Source organism: Chelonoidis abingdonii, chromosome 6 (assembly GCF_003597395.2).
Source record: "Chelonoidis abingdonii isolate Lonesome George chromosome 6, CheloAbing_2.0, whole genome shotgun sequence".
NCBI classification, from domain to species: domain Eukaryota; kingdom Metazoa; phylum Chordata; order Testudines; family Testudinidae; genus Chelonoidis; species Chelonoidis abingdonii.
In genome coordinates, this window is record NC_133774.1 from 51617477 (window position 1) to 51629480 (window position 12004).

The window sequence follows — 12004 nt, forward strand, 5'->3', positions numbered from 1 at the left end:
AAGTGGCCAGCATGGCCCTCCGTGTGCTGCTCCTGCCTGAAAATGCTGCTCCCGCAGCTCCCACGGGCCAGGAGAACTGTGGGAGTGGTGCTTGCAGAGAGGGGCAGCGTGCAGAGCCACAGAGGGGCTCCAGAGGCATGTTGGCTGTGGTAAACGTCTGTCCCAAATCTGGACTTTAGCGTACAAAATCTGGGTGCTTACTGTGAACCTCCCCAAGCTTATACCCAGCTTGGATCTTATCTCGCTGCCACCAGCCGAAGTTTTCCAGGGTTTCGGCCCCCTCGGGTTCCCCAAACCTTTCCTTGGGGGACCCCTCCAAGACCCAGAGCCCCTGGGTCTCCTCTATCTCATCCCCCAGCTTCCCCCCCTTTCCTGGGTTAGCCGGTGCGATGCTGTCCTATTCCCTTTGAATACAACCAGAGAGGCAATCTAGCTTCCCCGAGGCTATGCATTCAAACCTAGTCAGCTCACACAAGAGATTCACCCCTCCCTTTGTCCCGTAGCCTTTTCCCGCCCTGGGACAATAGGAAAGTAAGACACAGAGCTTGGGCTTTTCCCTCCCCCCCTAGCCTGTCACAGATATAACAGAGCTCCGGGCACAGAAATTCCTCTCCCCTCTGCCTCACTAGGAAAAGAAACTCCCACAAGTTTTAAAAAGAAACTTTATATAAAAAGAAAGAAAATACAGAACAATAATACTGCATTAAGAAACTCAATACAGGAATATGGCTTATAAGAAAATAGGAATAAACAGTCTGATTTAAAAGATAGCCCAATTAAACCAGTCCAGCAAATCAACACTCATGTAAATACAAATCAAAGCACATCACAGCCGATTACTTTGGTTCCTTTGTACTCACACTTGATAGTAGCATATTTGAAAGAAGATGGAGTTAGAAGAAAAGCTTGTTTACTCACAGCCGAGGAAAACAAAAAGACCCCGAGTTTCCAGTTCCCTCCCAGACTTTAAAAAAAATCCAGGTCTCTGATTGGTCCTCTGGTCAGGTGTTTGGTTCCCCCTTTGTTCACCCTTTACAGGTAAAAGAAAATTAACCCTTACCTATCTACTTATGACATTGGCCCATTCTGGGAGCAGCATAGGCCCCGTCTCAGAGCCAGCACCCGAAATCTTCTCCTGCATCCCAGCCCTGAGCCCCCTCCAAGAACCAGCACCCCATACATCCTTCTGTACCTTGTACCCCCTCCTGCACCCCAACACTCTGGACCTTCCTCCCAGAGCCAGCATTGTGACATTGCACTCTGTGTTTTATGGAAATATGCTTATGAGTGTGAATATGATGTAACTGAAATATGCTTTATGCAAAAGGTCTCTTGTAAGATATCATAACAAAAGTTATAAACTACTGAATAGATTCCCCTTATTTGTATGTATGTATCATTCTTGTATCTGAAGCTAGACATATGAAGTATAACTCTGAGGTCCTGTTACAATTAAGTAAAGTGTGGGCCTTTAGTAGTAGTTTAGAATCTTGCTGGCTCCTATTGGCTAGGACCAATTGGTTGTAAATGGTTTGTTTACCTGCAAGCCTTCCTCTGTATGGTGGGCCAACCTAGGAAGAATGGAGACTAGGGGCTAGTCTACACTGGCAGCGCTTTAACATGGCTTGTGTAGTCATGGCAGAGCGCTGAGAGAAAGCTCTCCCAGCGCTCAAAAAACCCCCACCTCCATGAGAGATGTAGTTACCAGCACTGGTGCTTTACAGCACTGAAATTTGCTGCACTCAAGGGGGTGTTTTTTCACACCCCGAGCGAGAAAGTTGCATTGCTATAAATTGCCAATGTAGACAAGCCCTAGGGGGTCTTACAGTGACATGTGACCATGTCACATGCTACTGGAATCCATCTTAATCCTTATACTTTTCCATTGGTGAGGCAGAGGTGGGGAGAAGCACAGACAAAGAATTTCTGCCTTGTGCCAAAACTATAAAAGGGGGTGGAGCAGGACAAAAGGGACTGCCAGTCATGAGAAAACCCCAGCTTACCACCTGAGATGTCTGCTAGATCTAACAAAGACTACTGGGGAAAGGATTGGGGCCCAGACTAGGAAGGGGTCTAGTTTGTGGAAAAAGCTTATTAGAACATCTTTGAGAGTGAGATATTACCTGTAATCAGTTTCTTAATGTATTAGGCTTAGACTTGTGAGTTTGTTTTATTTTGCTTTTGTGACTTACTTTGTCCTGGCTATTATTACTTGAAACCACTTAAATCCTACTTTTTATACTTAATAAAATCATTTATTTATTAATAAACCCAGAGTAAGTGATTAATGCCTGGGGAAGCAGACAGCTGTGCATCTCTGTCAGTGATATAGAGGGTGAACAATTTACAAATTTACCCTGTATAAGCCTTATACAGAGTAAAACGGATTTATTTGGCGTTTGGATCCTACTGGGAGCTGGGTGTCTGGGTGCTAGAGGCAGGTAACTTGCTGAGTTGTTTTTAGTTAGTCTGCAGCTTTTGAGAGCATGGCCCAGGCCCTGGATCTGTGTTGCAGCAGGCTATCATGTCTGAGTCAACAAGGCAAGGTTCTAGAGTCCCAAGCTGGCAGGGAAAATGGGCTCAGAGGTAATTTCAGGACATCAGGTGGCAGTCCCAAGGGGATCTCTGTGACTGCACCACACTGAACCAGCACTCCAAGCCCCCTCCTGCACCGCATCCCTGAGCCCCCTCCTGGAACCAGAACCCCATTCCCCTTTCTGCACTCCAGACTTGCTCCTGCACCCCAAGCTCTGACCCCCTCCCAGAGCCAGCACCTGTACCTCTTCCTGTGCCCCAACACACTGCCCCAGCCTGGAGCCCCCTCCTGCACCCAAACTGCCTCCCAGAGCTTGCACCTCTCACCCGCTCCTACACCCCACCCCCCTGCCCCAGGCTCAGCCCAGAGCACCCTCCCACACTGTGAACCCCTCAGCCCCAGTCCAGAGCCTGCACCCCCTCCTGAATTGCAACATCCTTCTCCCAGCCTGGTGAAAGTGACTGAGGGTGGAGGAGAGCAAGCATTGGAGAGATGGAATGAAGTGAGCGGGGGAAGGGGCAGGCTAAATCCTAGGTTGCCCTTAGATTCAAAAAGTGATCTTGGGCATAAAAAGGTTGGAGACTACTGACCTACAGCAACCCAACTGAACAATTTTTTATTAAAGCTTGTTTTTACAAAAGCAAAATTTTGGGCAAAATTGAACCAGAGTTCCCCTGAAAACCTTGTACATAAACTCCTCTGCTAGTGGAGTTTGTTGGGTGAGTTTACAATTTTGCTAATTTGAAATCTTTTCTTGCTGCTTCATAGTAGGTCAGTGTCCATGTCACACAAATCACCACCTTTTCATTTGGAACTAACTGGTATCCTTGTGACAAAAGTGAAGTAACATGGAGACTGAACTACCCTCAGTTAGGGTTGAAGCGCTAAAGGTAGCACAAAAGTAGGATTGGCAATACCATGATCCCCCCCCCCCTCCTGCCCCCCAAAATAACCTTGTGACACCCCCCCCGCCCCACAGCTTCCTTTTGCATAATGTCGCTGCATTGTGGTATCTATACTGTGTGTTCTGTGGAGACATCACATTTCAGCCTCTAGGGCTGGCATTCTTAACCAACTCGAACTATGCACAGACACACAAAAGGGGAAGTTGTTCTAAAATGTCTAATTAAAATTATCAGTTTAACACACCTACCACTTGTATTGAAGAATGGAAGATATTAAATGCTTCTTGTGATTTGAAACCTTTTTGTACAGCTGAATACATACAATAATGTATTTTGACCACAGGACTCCAGGCCACCAGATCTTTTGACACACATTTGCAAAGAAATGCAGAAATGGACATCTTTAAAAAGAAGGCTGGTGAAGTGAAAGAGGTTCATTTTCTAGCTTCCAACTATAGCAGGAAAATAACTAGGAGTAAAATGAAAACGATAACTTTAAATTTCATGAGGTTTGTTAGTGCTTTCAGATGAGGACTTGAAAACAGGTGCTATTTAGTATGTGGAACCATGATACACCTCTACCCTGATATAGTGTGACCTGATATAATACGAATTTGGATATAATGCGGTAAAGCAGTGCTCCGGGGGTGGGGCTGCGCACTCCGGTGGATCAAAGCAAGTTCAATATAACGCGGTTTCACCTATAACATGGTGAGATATTTTGGCTCCCAAGGGCAGCGTTATATCGGGGTAGAGGTGTAGTAATTTGTACTTACAATATATATTTCATCCAAGTCTTTCAAAGCATTGTACGTCCATATCTGAACTTCTTTCCCCTTCAGCAACACATGATTTGCTGCCTGTTGCACCTCTCATGTATTCCTTTGCACAATGGTGTTCCCTGTCCTCCAGGATTCAGCACTTGCCATTGTCTTCCAGAAGCTATGAACAGTCTTGCTCATGTTTCACAGGGCGGCCAGTGTCTCTCAAATAGATCTTGGAGAATAACTATTTTTTATGTGGCTTATTGGCAGTTTAAAAAAAAATCCTTTTGAGTTGGTTCTAAAATGAAAACTTTAGGCAAATAAAATATTTTTTTCAACCTCAATGGATTTTTTTTCACTTTTTCTGACACTAAACTTTTCCTTTAAATTTTGAGCTTTAACATTTTTGAATTTGTTGAATAAAATTGAATGACATTTAAAACCCCAAATCATTTCAAACCAAAAAATTGTAACATTGTTTGGAAAGTATTGAAACAAAAAGTTTGAGTTTCAGATTTATTTTCTGAAACAATATGGGGAAACTGACATCAATTTGCAAACTGACACTAAGTTGTGTGTTTGAATCTGCTTTTTTTTTTTTTACCTAAAAGGTTTCATTTGAAAATCTGAAGCCCTTATCACAAATGTGCATGAACAGAAAAGTATGGGGAGCAAAGTACATGTTTGATGCCATGTGGGTTTGTACTTCTTGCTTTGGTTCATGAATGTTTCCTGGCCTTAAGCTTTTATTAGAGGTGCAGAGAGAAGAAGAAGGGTGTGAACAATAAATGTTTTCATGCACCAAAGCTTTCTTCCAAATGCTAAAATCAAGTTAAGTGTTGTGGAAGTTAATTTTATGTTGCAGGGGACTATAGACGCTTCTAGAAAAAAGGAAGTGACCATGGCAATGTCTTGTCTTGTCTTACCATGAGTAATAGAGTATCAGGGTTGGAAGGGACCTCAGGAGGTCATCTAGTCCAACCCCCTCCTCAGACAGGACCAATCCCCAGGCAGATTTTTGCCCTGATCTCTAAGTGGCCCCCTCAAGGATTGAACTCACAACCTTGGGTTTAGTAAGCCAATGATCAAACCACTGAGCTAGTTTTCCCCCTATGTATGGTTTGAATGCATATATGATAAATTAACTGCTTGAAATATGGAATGCTCACAAAACAGTTACAGTTAATTCAGTGAATGGAAAATATAAACGTTTGTTCTAATAAAATGTTTGTTTAGTTAAACTGACACCTTTAAGTGATCTGACTTTGACAACGATTTTTTTTAAATTAGGTAGAAGATCTATTCTTTCTGCAGCTTACGTGGACAGTTCAAAATGGGAAGAAAGAGAAAAAGAAGTGCACAGCTTGGGTAAGGAAAGAGTTTTTACATTTACTCATCTTGACTAACTGAAAAACCTAAAATCATTATGGAACAGTTAATACCATTATTCACATTTTGTAGAAGAACTTCACACTGAGTCTTTGTGGAGTAAAATGCTACTGAGATTGAGTAAGTGGATCAGAATCTGATCCTATAAGTTAGAAACGTCTTGCCTGTTTGTACTATTAATCCACAACAAAAATATGCAGATACTTTCTCCCAAGGGTAGTCTTTATATCTTTCATTAAAATTAGAAAAAGTCTTTTCTGTAAATTGTTTCTTTAACAAAATACACATTCTATGGATGTGATTTTTTTTTTATCTAAAAAGTTCAAGTGCCCATTCTGAGTTTTGATATCAAAATTTAAAAGGCAGTCTGTTACTTACAATGAAGAGTAAGATGTGTTAGATGTGCAAGATGTCATTTTTGTAAACTATTGGAGGATAATTTTCACTTTTTAAAAGAGTGACTGAAATCTCGGTATCTGCTAAATTTTTTGCTGAGATTTTTTAATTTTCTGTCAGGAAAATTGAAACTTTAATTTTGGGTTGGTTCAACATTAAACCATCTGCTACGATGTTTCATGGAAGTTGTAGTCTGTGCACTTGTATTATCTCCTTTGGGCTGAGCTCCTGGACTGGACTACAGCTCCCATTGTTAGGGCCCTACCAAATTCACAGTCTATTTTGGTCAATTTCACAGTCATAGGATTTTAAAAAAGTGAATTTCATGATTTCAGCTAGTTAAATCCTGAAATTTCATGGTGATGTAATTGTAGGGGTCCTGACCCCACAAAGGAGTTGTGGGGGGAACTGCAAGTTTATTGGAGGGAGGTGGGTTTTGTGGTACTGCTACCCTTACTTCTGTGCTGCTGCAGGCGGCAGTGCTGCCTTCAGAGTTGGGCAGCTGGAGAGTGGTGGCTGCTGGCTAGGAGGCCAGCTCTGAAAAGCAGAGCTGCCGCCAGCAGTGCAGAAGTAAGGATGTCATGGTATGGTCTTGCTACCCTTAGTTCTGCGCTGCTGCCTGCAGAGCTGGGTGCCCGGCTAACAGCTGCTACTCTGCGGTCGCCCAGCTCTGAGGGCAGCACAGAAGTAAGGGGAGCAATACCATGATCCCCTCTCCCCCAAAATAACCTTGTGACCCCTCCCCCCTTAACTTCCTTTTGGGTCAGGACCCCCTCATTTGAGAAACTCTGGTCTTCCCTGTGAAATTGGTCTAGTATTGGGTAAAAGCACATAAAAGAGCAGATTTCACAGTCCGCTACATGTTTTTCATGGCCGTGAATGTGGTAGGGCCCTACCCATCATGCACTACAGCATCTACTCTGACCTGCATGGCATATCATAGTAGTTTCATGGCAAGCTTTCAGCTTCCTTTGGGCAAAGGGATTTTCCTAGCCATGAATATGAGGCTGTAATCTGATCTCGATTATGCTTGATAAATCCAGATGATTGGCACTGAGGACCAGTTAGTGCCAGTTGTGATTTTTGGGGGGGAGGAGGGTTTTGCAACTGTAGAAGCTTAAGGGGGAGACAGTGGGCCAGGAAATGTACTGCAGTATCCAGTTATTGTCCTTGCCAATGCAAGAGGATGTCTCAAATCAAGATTGGAGGTCTTTCTAAAAGATATGGTGTAGCTCAACCAGAAGTTATAAGCTAGATGCAGGATTACTGGATGTAAGTCTATGGCCTGTGTGGTGCAGGAGTTCATGATCACCATGATTCCTTGTAGCATTAATGTTTATGGATCTGTGAACTGCTCTCTATAGTACATAACTTTTTCATCTATTTATAAATAACTAGGCTGATACTAACTCATTTTACTGGTAATAGGCTACCAAAGTTCTTGGATAGCAATTACTATAGCCCCGATCATAGAGCTCTCTTATGGGGGAGGAAGATTGCAGCCTCTTTTCTGCCTGAGACCTTGGACCAAAGCAGTTACCTTACTCCTGGCTGCCTCAGAAAGTCAAGACTGCTTCCTCTCTCTCAGGGTTATCAGAACAAATTCATTCATTTGGTTTGGGTTTTGGTGTCTTGTTCCTGGAAGGAACAAAAGAAGGTAGTAAAACCATGTCATTTCTAATAGCATGTTGGGGAGATGACATCAGATATCTGGACTGCAGCCTGTCTTTGCTAATTGTGTTGCTTCATATTTAATTGTGTGTGTAAGAACAAAAAGATAATTACTACGTGGATGAATTATTCATATTAAGAAGACTTCTTTGTTTTGGTTTTTATAAAAACAAAAAAACTCATCTCCTGCAGAACATAGAGAGAAGATTAAATTGACACTTACCCCTTCTGTATCTGATCTGCTGGTAGAAGCCTATAATCTCCGCGGTTGTCATAGATGTTGGCATAGAAAGTACGCTTATTAAGTTTGCAGATGATACCAGACTGGGAGGGATTGCAACTGATTTGGAGGATACGGTCAAAATTCAAAATGATCTGGACAAATTGGAGAAATGGTCTGAGGTAAACCGGATGAAGTTCAATAAAGACAAATGCAAAGTGCTCCACTTAGGAAGGAACAATCAGTTTCACACATACAGAATGGGAAGAGACTGTCTAGGAAGGAGTATGGCAGAAAGAGATCTAGGGGTCATAGTGGACCACAAGCTAAATATGAGTCAACAGTGTGATACTGTTGCAAAAAAAGCAAACGTGAATCTGGGATTAATTAACAGGTGTGTTGTAAACAAGACACGAGAAGTCATTCTTCCGCTCTACTCTGCGCTGGTTAGGCCTCAACTGGAGTATTGTGTCCAGTTCTGGGCACCGCATTTCAAGAAAGATGTGGAGAAATTGGAGAGGGTCCAGAGAAGAGCAACAAGAATGATTAAAGGTCTTGAGAACATGACCTATGAAGGAAGGCTGAAAGAATTGGGTTTATTTAGTTTGGAAAAGAGAAGACTGAGAGGGGACATGATAGCAGTTTTCAGGTATCTAAAAGGGTGTCATCAGGAGGAGGGAGAAAACTTGTTCACCTTAGCCTCTAATGATAGAACAAGAAGCAATGGGCTTAAACTGCAGCAAGGGAGATTTAGGTTGGACATTAGGAAAAAGTTCCTAACTGTCAGGGTAGTTAAACACTGGAATAAATTGCCTAGGGAGGTTGTGGAATCTCCATCTCTGGAGATATTTAAAAGTAGGTTAGATAAATGTCTATCAGGGATGATCTAGACAGTATTTGGTCCTGCCATGAGGGCAGGGGACTGGACTCAATGACCTCTCGAGGTCCCTTCCAGTCCTAGAGTCTATGAATCTGGCACATCTCATGATGATTTAAAGAAAGTATTTTTGATATAAAGAAATTTTCTCTATTCCACTGCTGTGATGACATAGCTGTGTTTCAGGCTTGTTCCTTTACTGTGTTATCTGTATAGTGTTTTGTTCCAAAATTGACTCCGTACAAATAAATGAGGATTATAGCCTAAAGTTAATGTTCCTGGAGTGATAGGATTTCGAGACATTAGCATTTGTTCCACATCCAAAACTAACCAAAGAACGATTGGCTTTTAAAAGATGATATTGACATATTCTGGTCTTGGTTTTCAAATAGCCTACTGATAGGGAAAAATTGGTTTAATAATAATAGACTGTCTTCTGAAAATTAGATGTTCAAAAAGGAAGGGGATTGGATGGACTTGCATTCTCTAAAATTTCAGTTGCTCTGTCAACAAAAAAGATGAAGTTAATGGACAGTAGATTGATGGCAAGCGGAGACCGCACTAATGGGGCAGCATTAATTAGTGTTTTTTCACTTTGTTTGAAAAAGCATTGGTGTTTTAGTTATCAAAACTGTCCTATCAGAACAGGAGATGGCAGTGCTCTCTTCTTAGACTTCAGTGACTCAAGGCCTTTGTTATAAAAATCAGTCCTTTCCTGATGGATCCCAGAAATGTGGAGGCCAGGGCCAGTTGTGTGCGCTGCATTTCATTTGCACGTTGGGAGTTGAGAGCAGAGAGACATTTGATGTAATACTAAAGTTATAGGATGAGCTCTTGACTCAAGCAGTCATTCAGTCTCCCAACATAGGACAGCATTTTTTCCTCCAAAGCGTTTTGTTTTTATACAAACTGAACTTTAGCAATTGACAGTTCTGCACTGAAGTAGGTCTTCATTCACAGGGCAAGTATCAGAGGTGTAGCCGTGTTAGTCTGGATCTGTAAAAGCAGCAAAGAGTCCTGTGGCACCTTATAGACTAACAGACGTATTGGAGCATGAGCTTTTGTGGGTGAATATGACAAAGTGGGTATTTACCCAGGAAAGCTCATGCTCCAATACGTCTGTTAGCGTATAAGGCAGGGACTGCTCCAGGCACCAGCGCTCCAAGCACTCTGCCGGTCGCCGCTAGGGCGGCAGGCAGGGTGCCTTCGGCAACTTGCCTGCGGAGGGTCCCCTGGTCCTACGGCTTCCGTGGACATCCTGCAGGCGTGCCTGTGGGAGGTCCTCCAAAGCCGCGGGACCAGCGGACCCTCCGTGCGTGGGGCGGCAAAATGTCTAGAGCCACCCCTGCTATAAGGTACCATAGGACTCTTTGCTGCATTCACAGGACAAGTATGTCATAGGTACCAGCTTCCCAGTGTTGCCTCATCAGTGGGCTTCAACTTTGTTCTTGATGATCACCACTGTGAGTGAGATGATAGTTCAAACTCCATGCCAGTTGCATGTTTGCCATAAGGGTGCCAGTTGTCAGAGTGGTTTGTATGATGGACAGATGCCTACTAGGAACTGAACTGAGACCACATTCATGTTGCAGATAAAGAAGTGGGTTTTTTTACCCACAAAAGCTTATGCCCAAATAAATCTGTTAGTCTTTAAGGTGCCACCATACTCCTTGTTTTTGAGACCACATTCATATCACACAGGCCACCAAACATCAATCAGATGTTAGCCACTGTTGACCTGAATTATATTTGAAATCAGTAACTTGGGAGATGAAAGTCTCTTTCATTAGTAGGTTCCCTGAGCCACCCAATTGTTGGGAGCAGGAATGTTAGTTTCCACGAACATATTTAAAAATAAACAGGATATCAAAGAGCCTGTTATTCCCATGACTAAGGGAGGAAAGTGATGCCTTGAATTTAAGTGACTCCCACTCTTATCTTTTTTAAAAAAATATGACAATATATGGTTATACTGTCTTTTGTAGTCTGTAGAAAACTACCTTTTTATGAAAGATAATAATTCAGTAAAAATTAACCTTGGATGAGAGTTGATCATATTCATCTCCTATTTGATAATTACTACTGCTGGACAAATAGCATAAAAACATTTTTGGTGGATATTTGTTAGAATTTAAATACAAATTCACTTGGCCATGTAAACACTCCTTTTGTGTTTCTACACACTTATGGCAGTAAAACCTGACCGTGAAAGCTAAGAAATGTAAATCATGCACTTGCATTCAGATATCGCACAAGTATGGTTGAGCATTTGATCAGTAAGATATTGTCAAACAATGTAAAAAATGGTAAAATACTCTTAGCACTAATTTATTAGATCACTAATAAGAGTAAGACTTTATGGTCTCCAGTAGGCTGAGCCTTAGATACTTATGCCTAATTACAAGAAACAAGTTACTTAACTGAATTACTTTAACTTAGAAAAATGCAAAACATGATGAAATGAAGTTCTAATCAGAAGAGTGGCACCATGATGCAATCTAAAAAGGTAGGCCGCTACCTACTTCAGGGCTTTCTTGCTGGAATATTTGACAGTGGTCAAATATTCATGGTTAACTGACATTATTTGACCAGCCAATTGATCTGCTTGCCACACCTACCCACAACACATTTATCATTTGCAACACAGCTACATTATTTATTAAATAGCAATCCACAGAATTAAATTCACAAGAAACATTAATTTTTGTAAAATTCAATCTGCTCTCATGCTCTACAGACAGAAGCAAACCTGGAATATGTTCACTGCAAAAATATTCATTCATCTCTAGTAACTATAGTAGAAGCTTCAGTTTGGCTGGCAATGTAGTTAAATTTTCAGTTAACTTGATTTCTGTTACCTGTATGTTAAGCTTTAATTTTAGTGTGATTTTTGTACTGGGGCTGAGGGAGCTGTATCAGTGGGTGCAAGTTACTTTCTATGGTAAAGTGCTGACAGATTTCCAGCTTCGTTGACAGATCAAAGGACTAATCCTGGAAGTCCTAGGTGTGCAACTCTAATACTTCAGGGGGCGTTCTCTGTGAGTGCCTTTCAGGATTGGACACCAACACTCAAAGATATTTCAGTTTCGGATAGAGATGCGTTAAATCCTCAACAACTCAATGAAGTCTGAAAAATGACTGCTACAAATGTTTCCTAAGCTGTATATTCATTCACCACAGAACCATGTTGTGTTATTGTTTAAATACTGAAGATATTCTTATTGTATACTTTCCTGTCTTATTCAC

At 41.9% G+C, this 12004-nt stretch overlaps 1 protein-coding gene across 4 annotated transcripts in view; it reads left to right on the top strand.

Moving 5' to 3' along the window:
* The window catches only part of MRPS27 (mitochondrial ribosomal protein S27), a 71424-nt gene that overhangs the window by 1014 nt on the left and 58406 nt on the right, over positions 1-12004 (top strand). Inside the window, exons 2-3 of one of the 4 annotated variants that reach the window (XM_075067029.1) lie at positions 4817-4903; positions 5496-5573. Coding sequence is in view for 3 of the 4 variants with exons in the window: in XM_075067030.1 (XP_074923131.1) it covers positions 8073-8530 (458 nt within the window). In the remaining variant the exon portion in view is untranslated. Of the gene's footprint in view, positions 1-4816; positions 4904-5495; positions 5574-7914; positions 8531-12004 lie in introns of those variants that run through there. The other 3 variants (XM_032769593.2, XM_032769592.2, XM_075067030.1) reach the window with 3 other exon arrangements.